Raw genomic sequence first — 17823 nt, 5'->3', positions numbered from 1 at the left:
TCTTCTGAAAACAGCCTCTTTCACTTTTCCTAGTGTAACTTTTCCTAGGAATCATTAGTTTCTTTCCCAGGAAACTTTTTCCCCGAGAATCTGATTCCTCGCTGTGCTGTAATTGTGCAGTATTCCCCTCCTAAGGGTTCTGTCAAAGTCTTCTTTACATTTCACTAAATTACTTCCCATCAAAGCTTCATTGGCACCTTTAGCTTCAATAATTTTGCCCAAGTGTAAGTACTTCTTTTACTCCACACGTTTTGTCATGTTATGCAGCTGGTCACGTGAGAAAGATTTCTTTTTCTTCTCGCTTTTCTGTTCTTGTTTCCCTTTCTGAAAGAAACGGAAAAGGAGAAATTCTCTGACACTCGTTTCCTACTCCATTTTTCCCATTTCTCAAAAATAAATTATGCTTTTTTATGGGATTTTCATTACCACTTTCCGCAACATGGAAAGAAACCAAGATTGAGGTCAAGTTTGAACAACCCAATCTTAACCCCTTTCTATTGACAGCAACTTGAATTCAATAATTATTCCAAATTTTCACGCCAACCCCCTTTCTGTTGACTGGTTCACTCAAAAGCCCTTATTTTTACAGTGTTGCAGGCTCTTTCTTGGGCTGAACAATCTTCACTCGCAGATCACGAGCAACAAGGTGGATTATGGGCCTGTTTGGCATCAAGAAGGACAGAGAAGAGTTGGACAACAACAACAACAACAACAAGAGACAGTCCAGCAATTCAAGTGGGTTGTGCAACAACCCTGCAACCATCCCCACCCAGCATATCTGCGGCCGAGGCTGCCTGGTTGAGGTCCTTGCGGTTGCACTGATGGGGCAGACAGGGAGCGGTAATGCCGCATCGCGGTGGCTGCCGCCACAGCCGCTGCTGCGGACGCAGCGGTGGCGGCCGCGCAGGCAGCCGTGGTGGTCATCAGGCTGACGAGCCACAGGAATGGCGCCATGTTCGGCGGCGGGCCCAGGGTGAAGCAGATCTACGGGAGGCTGACGAGCCGAACACGGGATTTCATACTCTAGATTCTCGATTGTCCGCTTGCCTCTTGATCTCCTTGAAGCAACACTGTGAAACCATCATTGCATCGTTTACTTGAGATTATGGAAATCTATTCAGCCGTTGAATATACGGCACATCACCTAGAAAGAAGATGCAAATCAGTATAAACAGTTTCAACTTTCGAATCATTCCGAGTGCAAGTTATCAATGATTTTAAGGATGTATAGCAGGAAGTAATTTGATCAAATCCCGACCCATTTTAATTTCTCTGGTCTAAAGCACCTTATACACCAAAAACACAATATTCGAGTTGATAGGTTATATCCTAAACAAATCAGAACAATCACACTGATAATAAAAATTGACACAAGAGTTTACCCGCATTCATCCTGAATAGGCTACGTCCCGCAACTGGGATTCCACTATGATATTTAGATTTACAACCACAACCACTCATCACAATGATCTCTCATACCAAAGATAATATATAGGACTTAAAATAGGCCCAAATCCCAGCCTATCCAAATCTCTTTAATTTCACAACAAACAGGCCACTTAAAACACAAGCCTAAACATACCAATCCGATGTTGTTTTTTCGGGAGCGCTACGCTGGGAGCCCCGTCCGCTCACCGGGAGCGGAACCCGCGCCCGCTGTCCGGACAACGGGACCCCCGACATTCATGCGTAGGGATCACATGTCGTCGGTTCATACTTCGATTTCCCTAAGTTCACGCAGCGTCTTGGTATGAGAAATAAGGGCCTCAAGATTCGCCAACTCCAACACGAGTGACGTAAAAACCACCCGTTATACTTGTACATGGATTTTGAAGTGAATTCAAGCTCTCGATGCCTTTTCTATTCAAAGAAGGGGATGTTCATACAACCAACCACCTCTTGAATGGTCGGCGAACAACCGAAAGAGAGAGAACGTTTTCCTTTCGGCCAAAAGGGGAGAGACATGATGGTTCATGACAGGACAAGGACTAATCAACGTTAATCCCTTAATTTCCTGGGTAAATCCTGGTAAGCAGACAGATCCAGACTCGCCTCTAAAAGCGAAACCAGTGGTTGGAACGTAGAAAAAGTGCACACCCAACATCGGCAAAACCCTCTAATTTCACTATCATGGTCATTGACAAATCGACATCTCGGCTGAGAGCGAGGGAGGCATAATTGTGTTAGTTAAGAGACTTTTGTGCTTCAGCTAACATCATGAGATTCTCCACGATTAAACTGCTAATCCAGCGTTCACGTGTATAAAAACCCCACACACGAGAGCTGTTCTGTCTTTTTCAACACGGAATATTCTAAGAACCCACGGGCTTAGATCGTTTGTTTTTGGGTGGTTTAATGTAATTTCCGTCGTGTTTGGACACTCTCCCACCACTGATATTACTTCTCGTAATCAATTTCTTCTGATTAGACGTGAGTCGATCGACTGGTCAAGCCGACCAATTCACGTTTCATGATTGGGAAGGCTTGAAAATTCATGAGCTGGGTATCATTTTGGATTCGGATGTCAAGGCAAGGAGCACTAACCATTTCCACCTTAAAAGCACCTCGACACGACATGAACATAACAAAAATAATAATTAATGTCACGGAAAATTCCAAACTGGTATATTTGTGATAAATTTACCAAAAACTAATTTTTTAACTATCAAAAACCCCTAACCGGTACACTTGTAATAATTTTACCCTTCGTTAGTTTCATTTAAATTTTACCGTCAATTTTTTTAGTTTGATGACATGTATGGCAAAAGACAGTGTACTCGCTTGGGATTTTACCCTCCCTTTATTACAGGTGTACCGGTTTGTGATTTTTCGTGATATTAATCAAATTTAACAGATAGTAAATTTATCGCGAATGTACTAGTTTTGGATTTTTGATAGTCAAAAAATTAGTTTGGGATAAATTTACCATGGGTGTATCAGTTTGGGGTTTTTTGTGGCCACAAAATTAGTTTTGAGTAAATTTATCATAGATGTATCGGTTTAGGGTTTTTGGTGCTATTAACCCCAAAAACAATAAACACATATAGACGGCATGATATTATGAGAGTAACTCGATCGAAAATAATACAATTAAATTCAGTTTAGCTCTACCGATTAGGACAGGAAATAAACATGCCAAAACCATTGCATGTCATATTCGCGAAAGCTCAATAAGTGTAAGTTGCATAGTTTAATTTCATTGAATAAATCTCGATATACTTGGCCCGTTTATAGGTTATCTATTGCATGAAACATGAGCTTGCTCTGGTGAGATGAATGTAAGATAGTTTCTCTAAATTTAGTTTCATGAGTATACTTATTAAATTGAAGAGTTCATTCTTCGCTAATTAACCGCATCTAGTTACATTAGCATGATTAACTTAGGCACTACTATGAGACGATTAAGCAGATTTAGGCGCACTTTTAGTTTAAGTGCGCTATCACCCAAGACATATAAAAGCAATATTTTCATTTTGAAGCAATGTACCAACCGCATCAAATTATTTTATAATCAATTCAATTGCTTTAGCAGTCTCCACTACTGCTTACTTTATAATACATACTTTAGCTTACTTATTAGTTTCTAGCTAAGAGTCCGTTAGTTTCGTGAAAACGAATTATTTAGAAAATATTTTTCTAAAAATAATCTCTTATATCGCTTGAAATAATTAGTTTAAGAAAAATATTTTATTATTAATGACAATTTATATCTAAACATTTTGTGGATGCTCTAAAAATCATTATCATTGATTCATTTTTATAAGCAAAATAAACGATCTTTTTTAGGAAAATATTTTTCAAATTATCCATGTTTCACGAAACAAACGGAGCCTAAATTGTAAATCTCAAACTCCTTCTAAGAACCAAAGTATAGACCCTCAAAATTTGATAATTTCTAGGCCCATGAGAGATTTGATTTTGACCAATCATAGTTTGGTCCAAATCTATATAATGGACTAATAAAAGACAGCCAAATTTACGTGGTCGAATCTAGGGATGAACAAAACAAGATGTGGCACCATTTGATTCAACCCTCATGATGGCAATGCATTCTTGATAAGATATGCACGAATAAAACCCTAGATTCTATACATATAATAAGGTCCTTTTCTTGGTTCTTCACCTTCCAACAATGCTGGTGTAACAAAAGACTGACCCCCCCAAATCCAACCGTATCCAAAATACCATCATTCTATTTACTTTTCTTTTAATTTTGGAGCTATTGATGATGGACACCAAGCTTTAAAATCATTACTGGGATCCTTGCTTCCTTATTGTCAACACATGATAATCTTTTGTTTTTTTTAAAGGAGGTAATGGAGAGATGGTGATTTCTCTTCTTTATATTTGACCCTTTAAAAGTGAAAAAAAGTCCAAACTTTAGTGTATACAAGGGTCTTAAATTATGAGAATTAGATAGCATTGAAATTTGGACAGATTTTTATGGTTCGTGTCACTACCGACAAGATCGATTTTCGCGAGTGAAATGTTGCTCCGTATCAATCGAGTCCAATACATAGAACAGTTCATTTCACTTCCGACGCGCTAAATAACAAATGACAGTCGTTAGTACAATGGGCAAGACTATTTGTGGTCAATAAATCGAGTCATGACAAGGAGTGAACCCAATGGGAGGTAGGGCATGAACAATAGATGGTCATCCCTTTCATTGTTGCATTAATTAAGGAATCCAAATCTAAGAAAGCGTTCAACTTTGCGAAAGGAAAGCATCTTTGATTTGACTTCCATAAGATACGAACTCCACATGTCACGGTCCAAGATTGAATACCACCATCATGATCGTGTGATGAGGGTTAAGATCCCCGTGGACCTAATTGGGAGATTTAACGGGTCAAGCATTGCGGTGAAGGAGGAGAAATTTCTCGTGAAGACTCAAATAAAGCACACGATAATCCAAAAAGAGCTCTAGAAGGGCTTAAAACAGATCATCTTTAGCTAACCCTTTAATGAGAAGATCAAGAGGAACTTTAAATCTCAGCTTATGGGATGTGGGAATTTTGGACAAGAACGTCACATGACCATGTGCTTATATGCGTCCCACGTGGGATGTGGCATGCGTGTGGGTCTCTGCCCTGCCATACTCGAAGCTCCTGTTCTTGATTGATAAATCAATTGTTTTTCTGGTCTTCTTTCCCACCTCTTTGTTTTGCCAAGGTACGCCACTCTTTTAGCAATAGGTCATGAATGGCTACGAGCATCGACAAGAATCGAGATGATCATTCCCACACACACACACACACGCAAAGGACGCTCAATAATAAAAAGGACGAAATTTTCAAGATTTGATGGACTAACATAACATGTACCTCTTGCATTGAATGCATTGGCGGTTGTACTTTGCCTCTCTTTGATAATTTGTAGATGACTGTGATGTTCTTTCTCTTTTGTTGGCTTTTGCGCAAATTGGTGTTGAAGGTGGATCGTGAGCTGTGCGCGCGAGGCAAGTAGCTGGCCAGTCTGCAGCTGCAACGACCCATGCATTCGCATCATTCCCCCTCCTACACGCACATCACGTTCCTATGAATTTTTCTATCCCCCTTTTTTGAATTATACCTGGACAGTTTTAGGGCACTCATTAGCCCTTTTCATCCTTTTTATCTTTTGACAATTTACACACTCTAAGTGTCGCTATCATCCAAGATTATTGATCTCCTAATCAAGTCCGGAAGAAACACACACTGTTCCTGTGCAAGACCGAGATGTGGACATGCTTGCATCTCAAATCTAGAAAACCTAGAATTATCGCGTAGATATCTTGACATATTTCTGATGTTAAGATTGTTTTCTGATACTGACAAGGGACAGAAAAACATCATCGCCCAAAACGAGTCTGTTTTGAAACAAGAGCATTTCTTTATATGTCTTGGTCCTTGAGCAATGTAGTTCCGGTATTGCTTAACTCATTATGTGCTGCAACTAATACTATACAATATTATTCCTCATTATGTACTTTTATATGTCTCGGATAATCCCTCGTTGGATGGCAATGGAACTTGTGAAGTGATACTAAAGTAAAGACCCAACCTTTCCACAGCAATCACTTCTCTAGAGAGTTAAGCCCCCGTGAACTCAGGTCTGAGTGATAACAAGGGGAGTACATGAATCAAGTTAACACGGTTTATCAAAGGTCGTTTCACCTTCGAAACTTTTCAACATCAAGGTTAGCTTTACCAGATCCAAAACATGCAAAACATAAAGATTTAAAGACCACCCCAGCAAAATTTCGACAAGATCAATGCATGTCCCACGCGATCTTGGTCAGAAAAGCAAGCCTAATGAGCACACAGACTATTAAATCATCTCCTCGTGGGTTTGGGGGTGGACTGCAGAAGGCTTTTCATTCACCTAACTAGTGAAGTACCATGAACAGTTGTACCTCAAGGAAGTAAAGTGACCGAAAGTATATGGAGAAAAAAAATTAATCAAAGAGCAGGATTTATAATCCTGTGTGCTTTCTCAGTTTGTCTTGAAGACTTTTTTGGCCCTTTGTTGAAAAGGGTACCCCAAAAAGTAAGCTCATTCAGAAAGTGGGAGGGGATGTGAACCACACTTTGTTAATCTACCGCGCCGTAGATGGGGTGCTGCCGCGTGTCCCTTATTAATACTCCCAGCATATAGAAAGCAAATAATTTTAATCCATGCCCACTGATGAATGTTTCTAGGAAGATCAAGAAGTTCTGTGATTCTATAATTGAACGACTTGAAAGCAAAAAAAAAAAAAAAAACTAAAGCGAAAAATGTTATCTCGAATTTATAACATTTTCCGGGTTTTGCTGTGGTCTTTTAAAAATGTTATCTTGTGAATAATGCACGATGGACCCCATGTACAACAGTTGTGGGAAAAGAAAAAAAAAATAAAGTTTCTCGAACACTAATTCATGTTTCTCCTTCTTTTTGTATATAATATGATAGATCAAAGGAAAGAAAGGTCAAAAGACATTAATGGGCGGCAACTAGCTATTTGAAGTTGGTTGAATTCCACAATCCGAAACTCTATATAGCCAAACTGATTTGACCCTTGAAGGTTTGGACCGATACTAGTAGTTTGGTTGAATGACATAGAAATTTCACTAAAGTTTTATTAGCAAAATTAGGCTTTGGAATTAATTGAACAGAAGAAAATATGTTAACGTGGCAGGTGTATTACTTGTTCAAGGGAGACAAGGCAAAGTCCAACACCATCCCTTGCCGAATTTTTCCCATTGATTCGGCGAAACAAAACAAGATGGACATGCACATGTATTAGGTTGAAATTAATTTTATCTTCGAGGACCATTGTGGGTTAAATGAATCCTGGAAACCCTAGTGTCTTTTTATCTTGTCTGTTGGCAAATATGTTCATCCTTTATTTATGAGCAGTTAGTTTAGGTTTCTTTTCTTAGGTCAAGCTCCAAAGCTTAAGGTACACTCATCTTAGTTGCTACATAGGTTGCTACCCAAAAATACATCATCAGAACATCAAATTTCATTGCTTCCAAGGCGCAATTGTAAAATAACTCGGAATCAAACCTTGTTGAGGAAAAGGGCATGAACATTTCGGACCATAGTGTTGATATATCCACACGTATCGTTATCTTCTTTTCTTCTTTTTAGCAGATTTATAGTGAGGACTTGAAGGAAAGCTTTATATTATTGGTTCCTTCAAGCTGATATTTCTTGAAAATGACAATTCTGATGGAGATGCACGCGAATTATTTCGATAAAGAACCTTACGATTGGGACATTTCAAACGCGCATGAACTTCACTTGGCTTCAAGACTATACATACCACACAAATCCAGCATCGATAAACTCGGATCATTTTCACTTGAATTGACATGATGATGTCAGTGCATTCAGCAATAAAAGAAAATAGGTGGGCCTTTCTAACTCGAAAGAGCTTTTAAGCTACACCACATGCCTAAGAATAGCTAAACTTTTAACACGTGAACATGGGACAATATTACGGAAAATAGAAACGCATACCCTAAGCGGAAAAGCCATGTAGATCGCTTGTATCTTCTGGGCTAAGACTATGTACGTAAGGTTGTTATAGAGATAGTTCGATGGGGCGCGGGCTGCTCAACTAGAAAGACAAGCCAGCACACACCCACGTAGGCAAGAATTACAGGCCATTACCAACTCATGATAGCAAGCGATTGCGTCTTATCATGTGCGTCAAAAGGGCCATGCCAAACTTTATTAAATGCGTGCACCAAAGAAGAGAACAATGAAGAAAATCAACACACTCTCTCTCTACACAAGGACCCAAAAAAGGTGACCCTACGCACCAAGTACCAATGAAAGCGAAGATATTCCCTCACAGGGAGAGAGAGAGAGAGAGAAAGAGAGAGGTCTCAAAAGATCAATTAACATCTGTTGATGTTCTTCTCTCTTAGTGCCATTACCAAAAATGGTAAGAGGGTCATGGAGACCTTTCCTCCAAACCTGGTACCATGCATATTATATTTGCTACACTAGCCTAAGACAAAGGCTGCAGATCGAGACTGATTCAGCAAGGCCAATAAAGAAACAAAAAGATTAACTAGTGGGATTATAGTTAGCAAAATTTGAGGGGTCACGGTGTCATTGGAGTACATTGCAAATTCTTTAGTAGGTCAGAACTACAGAGATTTTGCTAGAGACTCTTCAATCTTCGCTTCGCTCTCGCTGTTCTCTGCGTCGTTCATCACCATTTTTATGCATAAAGCTTGGTGCGGTCACTTGAAGACATGTAAAAGTTGGATTGCATTAGGATTCTCTCCCTTTAAGGGAATGACTGTACCCCTGTCTAATTGTCTCAAATTTACTATAGTGGCCTAAGAGTTTAGGCGAATATACCACAAAAACCTAGAAATCCTAATGCCTCCCTTTCTCTCTCACCTTCTTCTCTTTGCCGCCGGTCTTTGCTGTGAGCTCTCCTTCACTGCCGGCCCATATCTAAACGCTCGCCGCCCTCTATTGCTCTTCACTGTCCACCTCCGCCTCTCTCTCTCTCTCTCTCTCTGGACTGGTTGCCTACCTCTGATGACCTCATTGTGAGTGTGGAGAGAGAGAGGGAGATGGGGGTTGGCGACGGAGGAGGGAGGCAGCGCCGGAGATGTGGGGGTAGCAACGGAAGAGCTGAGGTGCAACGCCAAAAACTTGCGTTAGATTTGAGAAAGATTGAGCAAAGTCAACCACAAGGTGCATTCGGTGAGGGAGAATATTCACTTGTTATTAGAGAATGAAAATAGCATATATAAGTTATTTGAATTCCATGAAAACACTTGGAGCACTACAAATAGCTACATTCCATGTTCTCCAAATGAAGGGAGATGCGAGTGCGGATTGACAAATAAAATATAAGAAAGCATTTCCAAAAAAAGTGAAAATATAAAAACATTAAACAGTATCCTTGGATTTTCCCGTGAAAATGTTCACTAAAAACTTCTGTACAACCAAACATGTCTACAACCTTCTGAAAAGGACTTTTCTGAATTAGCTATGATTCATACAGTCTTAGGAAGAATGTTTCTTTTTCTTTCCAAATTAAAGTTTAAACTATTAGGGATACGATTCAACAATGTATACAACCCACAATTTAATTCTCTCTCATGAATATGTACGTAATTATAAATTTAATTTCATTACGACCAATCACAGTTAAAGGTACATGACTATGTATAAGTTAAATCTAATCATGAGCAAGGTAGCCTGTCCATATCGAGTCAACTTAGGGTCGAGGCGTAAATTGGACGGCACTAGGAAAGTAGTTTTCCTTCCAATCAAGGCCTGTGCCCCGCCCCACCGAGGCCCGGTCACATCACAACGAAAATCCGAACTCCTTTTCTTTCACTTTTCCTTGAATGAAAGGGAGTGTGCACGAGGACTATTTGGGTCGAAGAGCACTTTCACCCGACGTGTGCGCTGATTAGGGTTTTGGACGAGCCAAACAACGTCGTCATTGCTAACAACAGGTCCCCCTCAAGTTCATATCACATCTGCTAGCTGTTTGAGGGCCGAGATTACTACACAGAGAGAGAAAGAGAGATGGTTCTCTGTCGAACATTTTCAGAGCGGTATAAAAGCAAAAGGAAGGGGGAAAAAGAAGAGGGGAAAACTGTTTGAGGGACCCGCGATGGTCATTGAATCCCAATGCGTCCACGGAACGGTGGAACACACATCGCAGGCGCTCCCGTTATAGAAACACACCCTCAGTGGCTGTGGTGGTGGACACACCAGAGCCGAGTCTCTCTCTCTCTGTGGTGTGTCAGATGGCGGCTTCTTCGTGTGTGGGTCATAAATTCTTCTTCACTAAACCGAAAGCAAGCTCCCTCCCTCTCTCTCTCTCTCTCTCTCTCTCTCTCTCTCTCTCTCTCTCCCCATCTGTTTCTTCTGCTTGAACCTGCACCAGAAAACAAAAACCACGCCTACCCATTACAGTGTCAACACTGTTCGTTTCACGTTGCGGAAGAAAAGTGAACAGTGGGTTCGAGGGAGACGGGGGAGGAGGAAGGCGACAACAACAGTCAATTTGCTCACAACTCAACACGACAGAGACGGTCAGAGAGAGACAGAGAGAGGGAGAGGGAAGATGATAATTGAATGGGGCACGGTGGGGGATGTGTCTCCTTCCTTCCATCTGTTCGCGAAAATACCAACGAGACTTGACCGTCGTCTTCTGTGTTCCCTTCCTCTCTCTCTCTCTCTCTCTCTCTCTCTCTCTCTCTCTCTCTCTCTCTTTGATTATTCCCGTCGATCAAACGTACTCGTGTTCATGTTCCAGACCAGTGAATCTCACTGTGCTCTCTGCTCGGGTTTCTTGTCCTTGTAGCCTGTTACCAGTCGGCTTCCTGTCTCTCTCACGTAAGTTTCGACTGCATGTGACATCCATGTTTACAACTGCTACCTCGCCATGCAAAACCTAAGACAGCGATAATAAAGACTCGGAAAATATCGGTAATTTAGTAAATATATATAGATATATATATATATATATATATATATATATATATTAACTTTCATCATTTATATCATTTTGGGAAAATGTTTTTTATTCATCACAAGCTACCCTTATGCAATTCTGTTGAAAGTGAAAAGAATAAATTTTGTTACCCGATCTAAATTGTTTATATACTGCAAAGCAGATATTTAACTTTGGCGAGAAGAAAACTTATTTACCCTTGATTTTTTTCGGCGAAAATTTGGAAATTACAATAGGGTGGAAAAAAAATTAAATTTCGCAAACAAATTACTCTCTATGATTGCATTAAATGAAAATGGGATTTTTTTTTCAGTCTTGTTATGTTTTTGGAAATAGCAAATTTGTTTTTTGGAAAATTCTCGAGCATGATGATATATTTTTTTTCACGATTTGCCGCCAGACGTGAGGAGGAACGGCGATTTCTAATGTTAATATCCTGGAGGGCAACAAAACACCCAGCCGCGTCCCGGTTTTGCCAACATTATTTTTTTGTTTAGTTTGCGGATATTTTTTGCTGACGTGTAAGCTAATCCGACAGGGACAGTGGGATTCTTTTTTTTTTGTCTACGAAAAATATAAATTTGTAATTTAAGTCCGACATTTCGCATTAATGGATATGTTCGATAATTTCGACGGCTTTTAATTCTGGTGAATAATATGATGGTGTCGCAAAGCCTATCGAACATGACACGAATTATTATATCGCTTTAAAAGTGATATCACAAGCGAGTTTGCCCCTTGTGTTTTTCGTGTCGATTGTGACTTTCGCGAGATTATATGGTGTAAGGTACATGTTATGATATATTCAAATTATTTCTAATGAACAAGCACATGAAACCAGTCAAATCGAACCACACAACTCGCTTTAAATTATGTTAAAGACAATATGGCATTAGATATTGGTCAAAACTTAAAAAAAAAATAGATAAAAACAAACCATCACTAAACCATCAAATATATGAAAATCAAGTGGCAATTTTTACTGTAGCTTTCTAGAGAGGCACCCCTCATTATTTATGAAGTGATGAAAAATATTCCTTCTGATTGAAAGAAAAAAGAAGAAGGAAACATTGATTAAAGCAAAGCAAATTGTTGACTAGATCAAAATATATGTTGTCCGCCACGCCACATCGGAGTGAACTCATTAAAACTAAATAGTAAGGACAGTCACGTAAGCATTTATACGTAGCAAATGCTTCAAGTAAGTGATTAATGCTAGGCTGACTAGCAACTGATTATTTTCAGGTATATCGTACGATGCATTTACATTGCGCACAAAATTTGCTAGTTCTTTTCCGAATTCAAGGTGCGGTAATTACAGTTAACATTGAATTCGAGCAAGTTAATCAATGCCCGTTGGTAACCCAACATCTTTCCTAACTGCAAAACAGCCTATTTCGGGTCAAAATTAATTGATGATCACGCTCTAATCAGCCCTTTTCTAGCCAACCCCAGATCTTTAAAAATCTGGATCATATCTATTCAAAAAAGGAAATACGATCGAGTGTTAGGGTTTCGACCCCCACCCCTTCTAAAATCATAAGTCAAATTTTCACAATCTTCTGCTCGCCAATCGTTCTCGCCTCATGCAATATTCGGCGCTCTGAAAATCGAATTATTTAAAATGAAATATTCATTTAACAAATGTTTCGAAAGGACTCCAAAATACAGAATAATAAGACTTCTCAATGAATATAGAACGACGAAGCCACTTTTAGTTTTGGCTAGTCGGCATGGGAAATTGGACCTTATTCAGAGTCAGACATGTTACCACATAAGAAAAGTCTCAAAACAAACACGCATACACTCAGCCATTTAGGAAAGCAAAAATAAAATAAAATAAAAAAACACAAATACATAAACAAATGGGGTAAAAATCTTTTCGCGAAAATCTCTCAAATAAAATATTCATTTCGCGGAGGGGGAACCTAAAAGCCTAAAAGGGGGTCCAAAAAAAGATATTCAAAAATGAGCAAAAATATAATATAATATAATAAGAAAATGGAAAGGAATATTATATTTAAAAATTTAACGAACCCCACCTTCAACTCGTCTATTTAATAACATCTCCCTCGTCTCCACGGAAAGACCAATCTCCCTCTTCGACCCCCCAACTCTTCACATATCCATACGGACGCACACCCCGAACGCTTAGCCACATAACCAAGCAACAAAACTGCAGAGAAAGCAACGCAGAAACAGAGTGCTCTCCCATGAGAGCATCTCTCTCTCTCTTTCTCTCTCTCTCAACTTGTGTGTGAACTTGTGAGCAGAGAATTGGGAATCCGAACGGCGAGACGCGAGCGCTGAAGAGCTCTTCCCCGGATTGGATTCCGCCCTCTTGATTCACCGTCGTGAATCGAAATGTGCAACCCGAGCGCCACCATGCCCGCGACCAAGAAGCCCGCGCAACCGCCGCGGGCCCATCTCTTCCTCGACCTCCTATCCGTCCCCGCCGCCGCCGCCGCGGCGAAGCAGGAGACCCCGGGGCCCGACGAGGCCGCCGCCGCCGCCTCGGACTTCGCGGCGGAGGCCAGGTCCCTGTTCGCGCTCGCCCTCCCCATCGCCCTGACGGCGCTCATCCTCTACTCCCGCTCCGTACTGTCCATGGTGTTCCTCGGCCGGCTCGGGGACACGGAGCTCGCCGCCGGGTCGCTCGCCATCGCCTTCGCCAACATCACGGGCTACTCGGTGCTCTCCGGCCTGGCCCTCGGCATGGAGCCGCTCTGCTCGCAGGCGTTCGGGGCCCGCCGCCCGAAGCTGCTCGCCGTCACCCTCCACCGCTCCGTGGTCTTCCTCCTCGCCTGCTCCCTCCCCATCTCCCTCCTCTGGCTCAACATGCAGAGGGTCCTCCTCTACTTGCGCCAGGACCCAGACATCACCCGCATTGCCCACACGTATCTCCTCTTCTCTCTCCCCGACCTCCTCACCAACTCCTTCCTCCACCCAATCCGCATTTACCTCCGCGCTCAGGGCATCACCCACCCCCTCACGTTAGCCTCCCTCCTCGGCACCATCTTCCACGTCCCCGTCAACCTCCTCCTCGTCCGCCACCTCCGCCTCGGCGTGGCCGGCGTCGCCGCCGGGTCGGCCGCCTCGAACGCGATCGCCCTCGTCGCGCTCGTGGTTTACGTGTGGGCGGCCCGGCTGCACGAGCAGACGTGGAGGAGCCCCGGCTGGGACTGCTTCGCCGGGTGGCGGCCGCTGCTCCGCCTCGCCGGGCCGAGCTGCGTCTCGGTCTGCCTCGAATGGTGGTGGTACGAGATCATGATCGTGCTGTGCGGGCTGCTGGCGGACCCGAAGTCGGCCGTGGCCGCCATGGGGATCCTGATCCAGACCACCTCGCTGCTCTACGTGTTCCCCTCCTCGCTCGGCTTCGCCGTGTCCACCCGCGTCGGGAACGGGCTCGGCGCGGGCCGGCCGGGCGGGGCGCGGCTCTCCGCCGCGGTGGCGGGGGCCATCGCGGCGGGGATGGGCTTGTGCGCGGCGGCCTTCTCGTGGTCCATGCGGGACGCGTGGGGGCGCATGTTCACGCGGGACGAGGCGATCCTGCGGCTGGTGTCGGCGGCGCTGCCGATCCTCGGGCTGTGCGAGCTCGGCAACTGCCCGCAGACCGTCGGGTGCGGGGTGCTGCGGGGGAGCGCGCGGCCCGCCACGGCGGCGAACGTGAACCTGGGCGCCTTCTACCTGGTGGGTATGCCGGTGGCGGTCGGGCTCGGGTTCGGGCTCGGAGTCGGGTTCTGCGGGCTCTGGGTGGGGCTCCTCTCGGCCCAGGTTTGCTGCGCGGGGCTCATGTTGTATGTGGTGGGGACCACCGACTGGGATTTCCAGGCTAAGCGGGCCCAGATGCTGACGTGTAACGGGCGTAGCCTCGACGACGAAGAAGCAGACGAAAAGCAGCCGTTGATTTGCGTCGTGGTGACCCCGTCGTGATGATGATCACCGTAGGATGTGAAGAAAGTTAGTAACTCCCCTTTTTTTTTTTTTTCTTTTCTTGTTTAATGTAGCTTCTTCTTCTTTTTCTCTCTCTCTTCATTTTTTTTCTTTTGTATTTTCTTTTGTCTACATTTTAGATTCTCTTTGATTTTTTTTTTGGTGGGGTATTGAATTTTTTTTTTCTTTTCTGGGGGGGATTAAAAGAGGAGAAGTGGGTAATCCAAAAGAGCGGAAATTTTTGGTTCATGGTCAGCCTTTCTTGCTCTACCCAGAAAAAAAATGAAAATCAACTTTTTTTTGGCCATCATCAATTTGATGTTCACCTGTGTATTTATGTATTTATCTCTATCTTCTCAAAGGCTCTCTCGTTTCCCATTCTTTTTCTCGACCCTTTTCGTCGATTTTTCTTCTTTGGGGTTTTCAAGACATTTTCGCGAAAAAAGGGTTTTGAATTTTCTGGTCAGTGCCCATCCTTACAACCTCGGCATGTTGTCTGAATTGCGCAACGGAAATACATGGGAAGCATCACTTGCTTACGTTCGGGAAAAAAATAAAAATACCAAGTGGTGTTGTGGAGTTGCATATAGAAAAAGGCGACTTTATTTTCTGCACTTTTTTTAAGGGGGAAAAAAGGAGGCATTTTATGGAATTTCACATGTACAACTTTGAAATCCAAATAAAGCAATGGCCAACTCAGAAATATTCCATTTCACGTCCAACGAATTCTTGGAAAAGATGAACTTTTTAAGGTGTTGCTCCAGCACATAACTAAAACTTCTCCTAAATTTCTTTTTGCAACTTTTTTCACTTTCATTTTTGGATGGTTGATATGACCTAAAGCCATATTATCTATCCCCTATTCATGACCGAAACCAGTGCAAAAAACATGAAGAAATCTCGAGTTTCAGATGACGCATTCAAAGCCCGAACCGATTTATCCGAGGAAAATGTCGGGCGTGTTGAGATCGATTCGTGTGTCGAACGGTTATTCATTATTGAATATGACCCGCTTGTTTAAATGGTCTGTTCATGATTCCGACGGGTCATTTCAGTAAAACTAACTTTGTAAAATCGGGCTTCGATTAGTCCTTGCATTACTCATCATATAGAGATGTCCGTAGGGCATAATTCTAAAGAGGATCTTTGCACGAGTGAGATTGCCCTGCGAAGTGCACATGAGGACCCCTTCCAGGTAACGCGAGCAGGAGGGTGGAGAATTTATTTCTGTCAATCATTGCATTGCCTCATGTGTGTGCATTCAAAGTGTACACGTCGGCATCATTTAAAATCACCAAGAGAAAATCTCAAGCAAGGACCGAAATCATAGCGCTCCTGATTATTATCGGAGCGCATAAGTCTGAATCAGGGCAGAATTACTTGGATACTCGACCATCCTCCGAACGAGAAGCAGAACGAGAAAGACTCGACGGATGGACAGAGGCTCTGCTCGACCGAGCTCGTCTCGCCTCCGACCACACGAGCAAGTAGACACGATCACGGTCGTGAACTTGTTAAATCTCTAAGGATGATCTGTGCCTGTCGGTATGATCCATCGTGGACAAATTCCGATCCCACAACGTTGGCCATCTGGTGCAGCCTCGCTGTCTCAGAAGTTCAGACAAGTCCGAAGGCGTAAGCCTCTCCTGTCATGTCGACTGCCGGCGTTTACGCCTCTCCTGTCATGTCGATTGACTGCCGGCGCTTTACACGTGGCGGCGATCCCGCTTCCTAGGGTTTGGTCCAAAAACATTGCCGAAGAGCGCAGCCCGGTCACCGGGTCTACCACCTTGCCTTTTTCCGTTTTACCCCCCACATTTCACCACGTTGCCATGTCACTCCATGCAGAGACACCATCATTCGTGCCAACGACGACCTGCGTGGGGGGGTGCTCCAGTGGGGGTTGTACCTAATTTCTTTCTGGGGGGAACCAGTACTTTAATTGCCATTGGAATGGATAGTGTAGCACAGCTTGTGGTCAACGAGAGGAGTCCCCAGATTTCTCAAGATATCGACTATCTAATTTAGTTGGATCGAATATCGTGGATTGGTACGTTGAGCATTCTTTGTCGGGATTATCCCATATCGATTACAAAAGAGGCTCATGGTCAGTTTATGAGTGTGAGGGAAAACCTCACCTTGGAGCTAACTATTGAGGTGAGAAAGACCCAAAACCACTCAACGAGCCTAGTTATACCAACCAGTGTGGATCCAATAGTCACACGGGAGAGACGGGTTATCGCTGTTGCTCCTGCCCAATGCCTGATGTGTGAGGCGAGATTGTTGGATCTATCAGAAATGGGTTAATGGTCACTTTATAAGGGTAAGGAAAAATCTCAATCATTGTGCTAGCTTTTAGAATGAAAGAGGCCTAAGATCACCAAACATTCCTCTCTCTCTCTTTTCCCTTATGCCGTCTTCCTTCTCATCTCTCCGACATCTTTCTCTCTTTTCAATCGGAACTCCACACATCACGTGACCATATATAGATCTATGGATGTGAGAGAGGGATAGAGAGAATTATATAAGTGGTTGAGTTGGAGAGAACATGTGGTCATCTCGGTGTGGTGGTTGGGGTTCATCTCGACGGTGGGTGGCCGAGCCAAGCAACAAAGGCGGAGTCAAGTTGATCGCAGTGTGGTGGATCTTCTTAACAAAGAGGGAGAGTGGGAAGAGAAAAAGAAAAAATAGGGTTAGGGTTTCATTGTGGGTGTGTGTAGGAATTTTCACAATCTGATGATTTAATGTGATGTGGGTTAGATTAAGCCCTTAATTTTGATAGCTAACGTGTCATTTATTTAAAGGAAGTAAGCAAGATCTAACTTTTACCCTTCTAATTTAGAGGATCTCAATAACAGTTATTTTTTTAATTATGGATTCGCGTATCCTAGTCTGAGAACAAATTTTTGTGGAACTTAGAACTA

The 17823-nt window shown here is 42.9% G+C and overlaps 1 protein-coding gene across 1 annotated transcript; it reads left to right on the top strand.

Moving 5' to 3' along the window:
• The first annotated feature begins 13080 nt into the window (after positions 1 to 13080).
• Positions 13081 to 15213, top strand: LOC130140726 (protein DETOXIFICATION 51-like). The gene has a single exon (XM_056320971.1). It carries the CDS (start codon positions 13331 to 13333, stop codon positions 14897 to 14899), a length of 1569 nt encoding a protein of 522 aa, XP_056176946.1. The 5' UTR covers positions 13081 to 13330; the 3' UTR covers positions 14900 to 15213.
• Positions 15214 to 17823: the final 2610 nt, after the last annotated feature.

Source organism: Syzygium oleosum, unplaced genomic scaffold, assembly GCF_021117445.2.
Source record: "Syzygium oleosum isolate NSW1041296 unplaced genomic scaffold, Sole_v2.1 Sole_v2.21, whole genome shotgun sequence".
NCBI lineage: Eukaryota > Viridiplantae > Streptophyta > Magnoliopsida > Myrtales > Myrtaceae > Syzygium > Syzygium oleosum.
This window is presented reverse-complemented; position numbering and strand designations above follow the sequence as displayed.

What these genes read in the sequence shown, in the direction of transcription:
- LOC130140726 (XM_056320971.1), top strand. Translation starts at nt 13,331, where the DNA reads ATGTGCAACCCGAGCGCCACCATGCCCGCGACCAAGAAGCCCGCGCAA.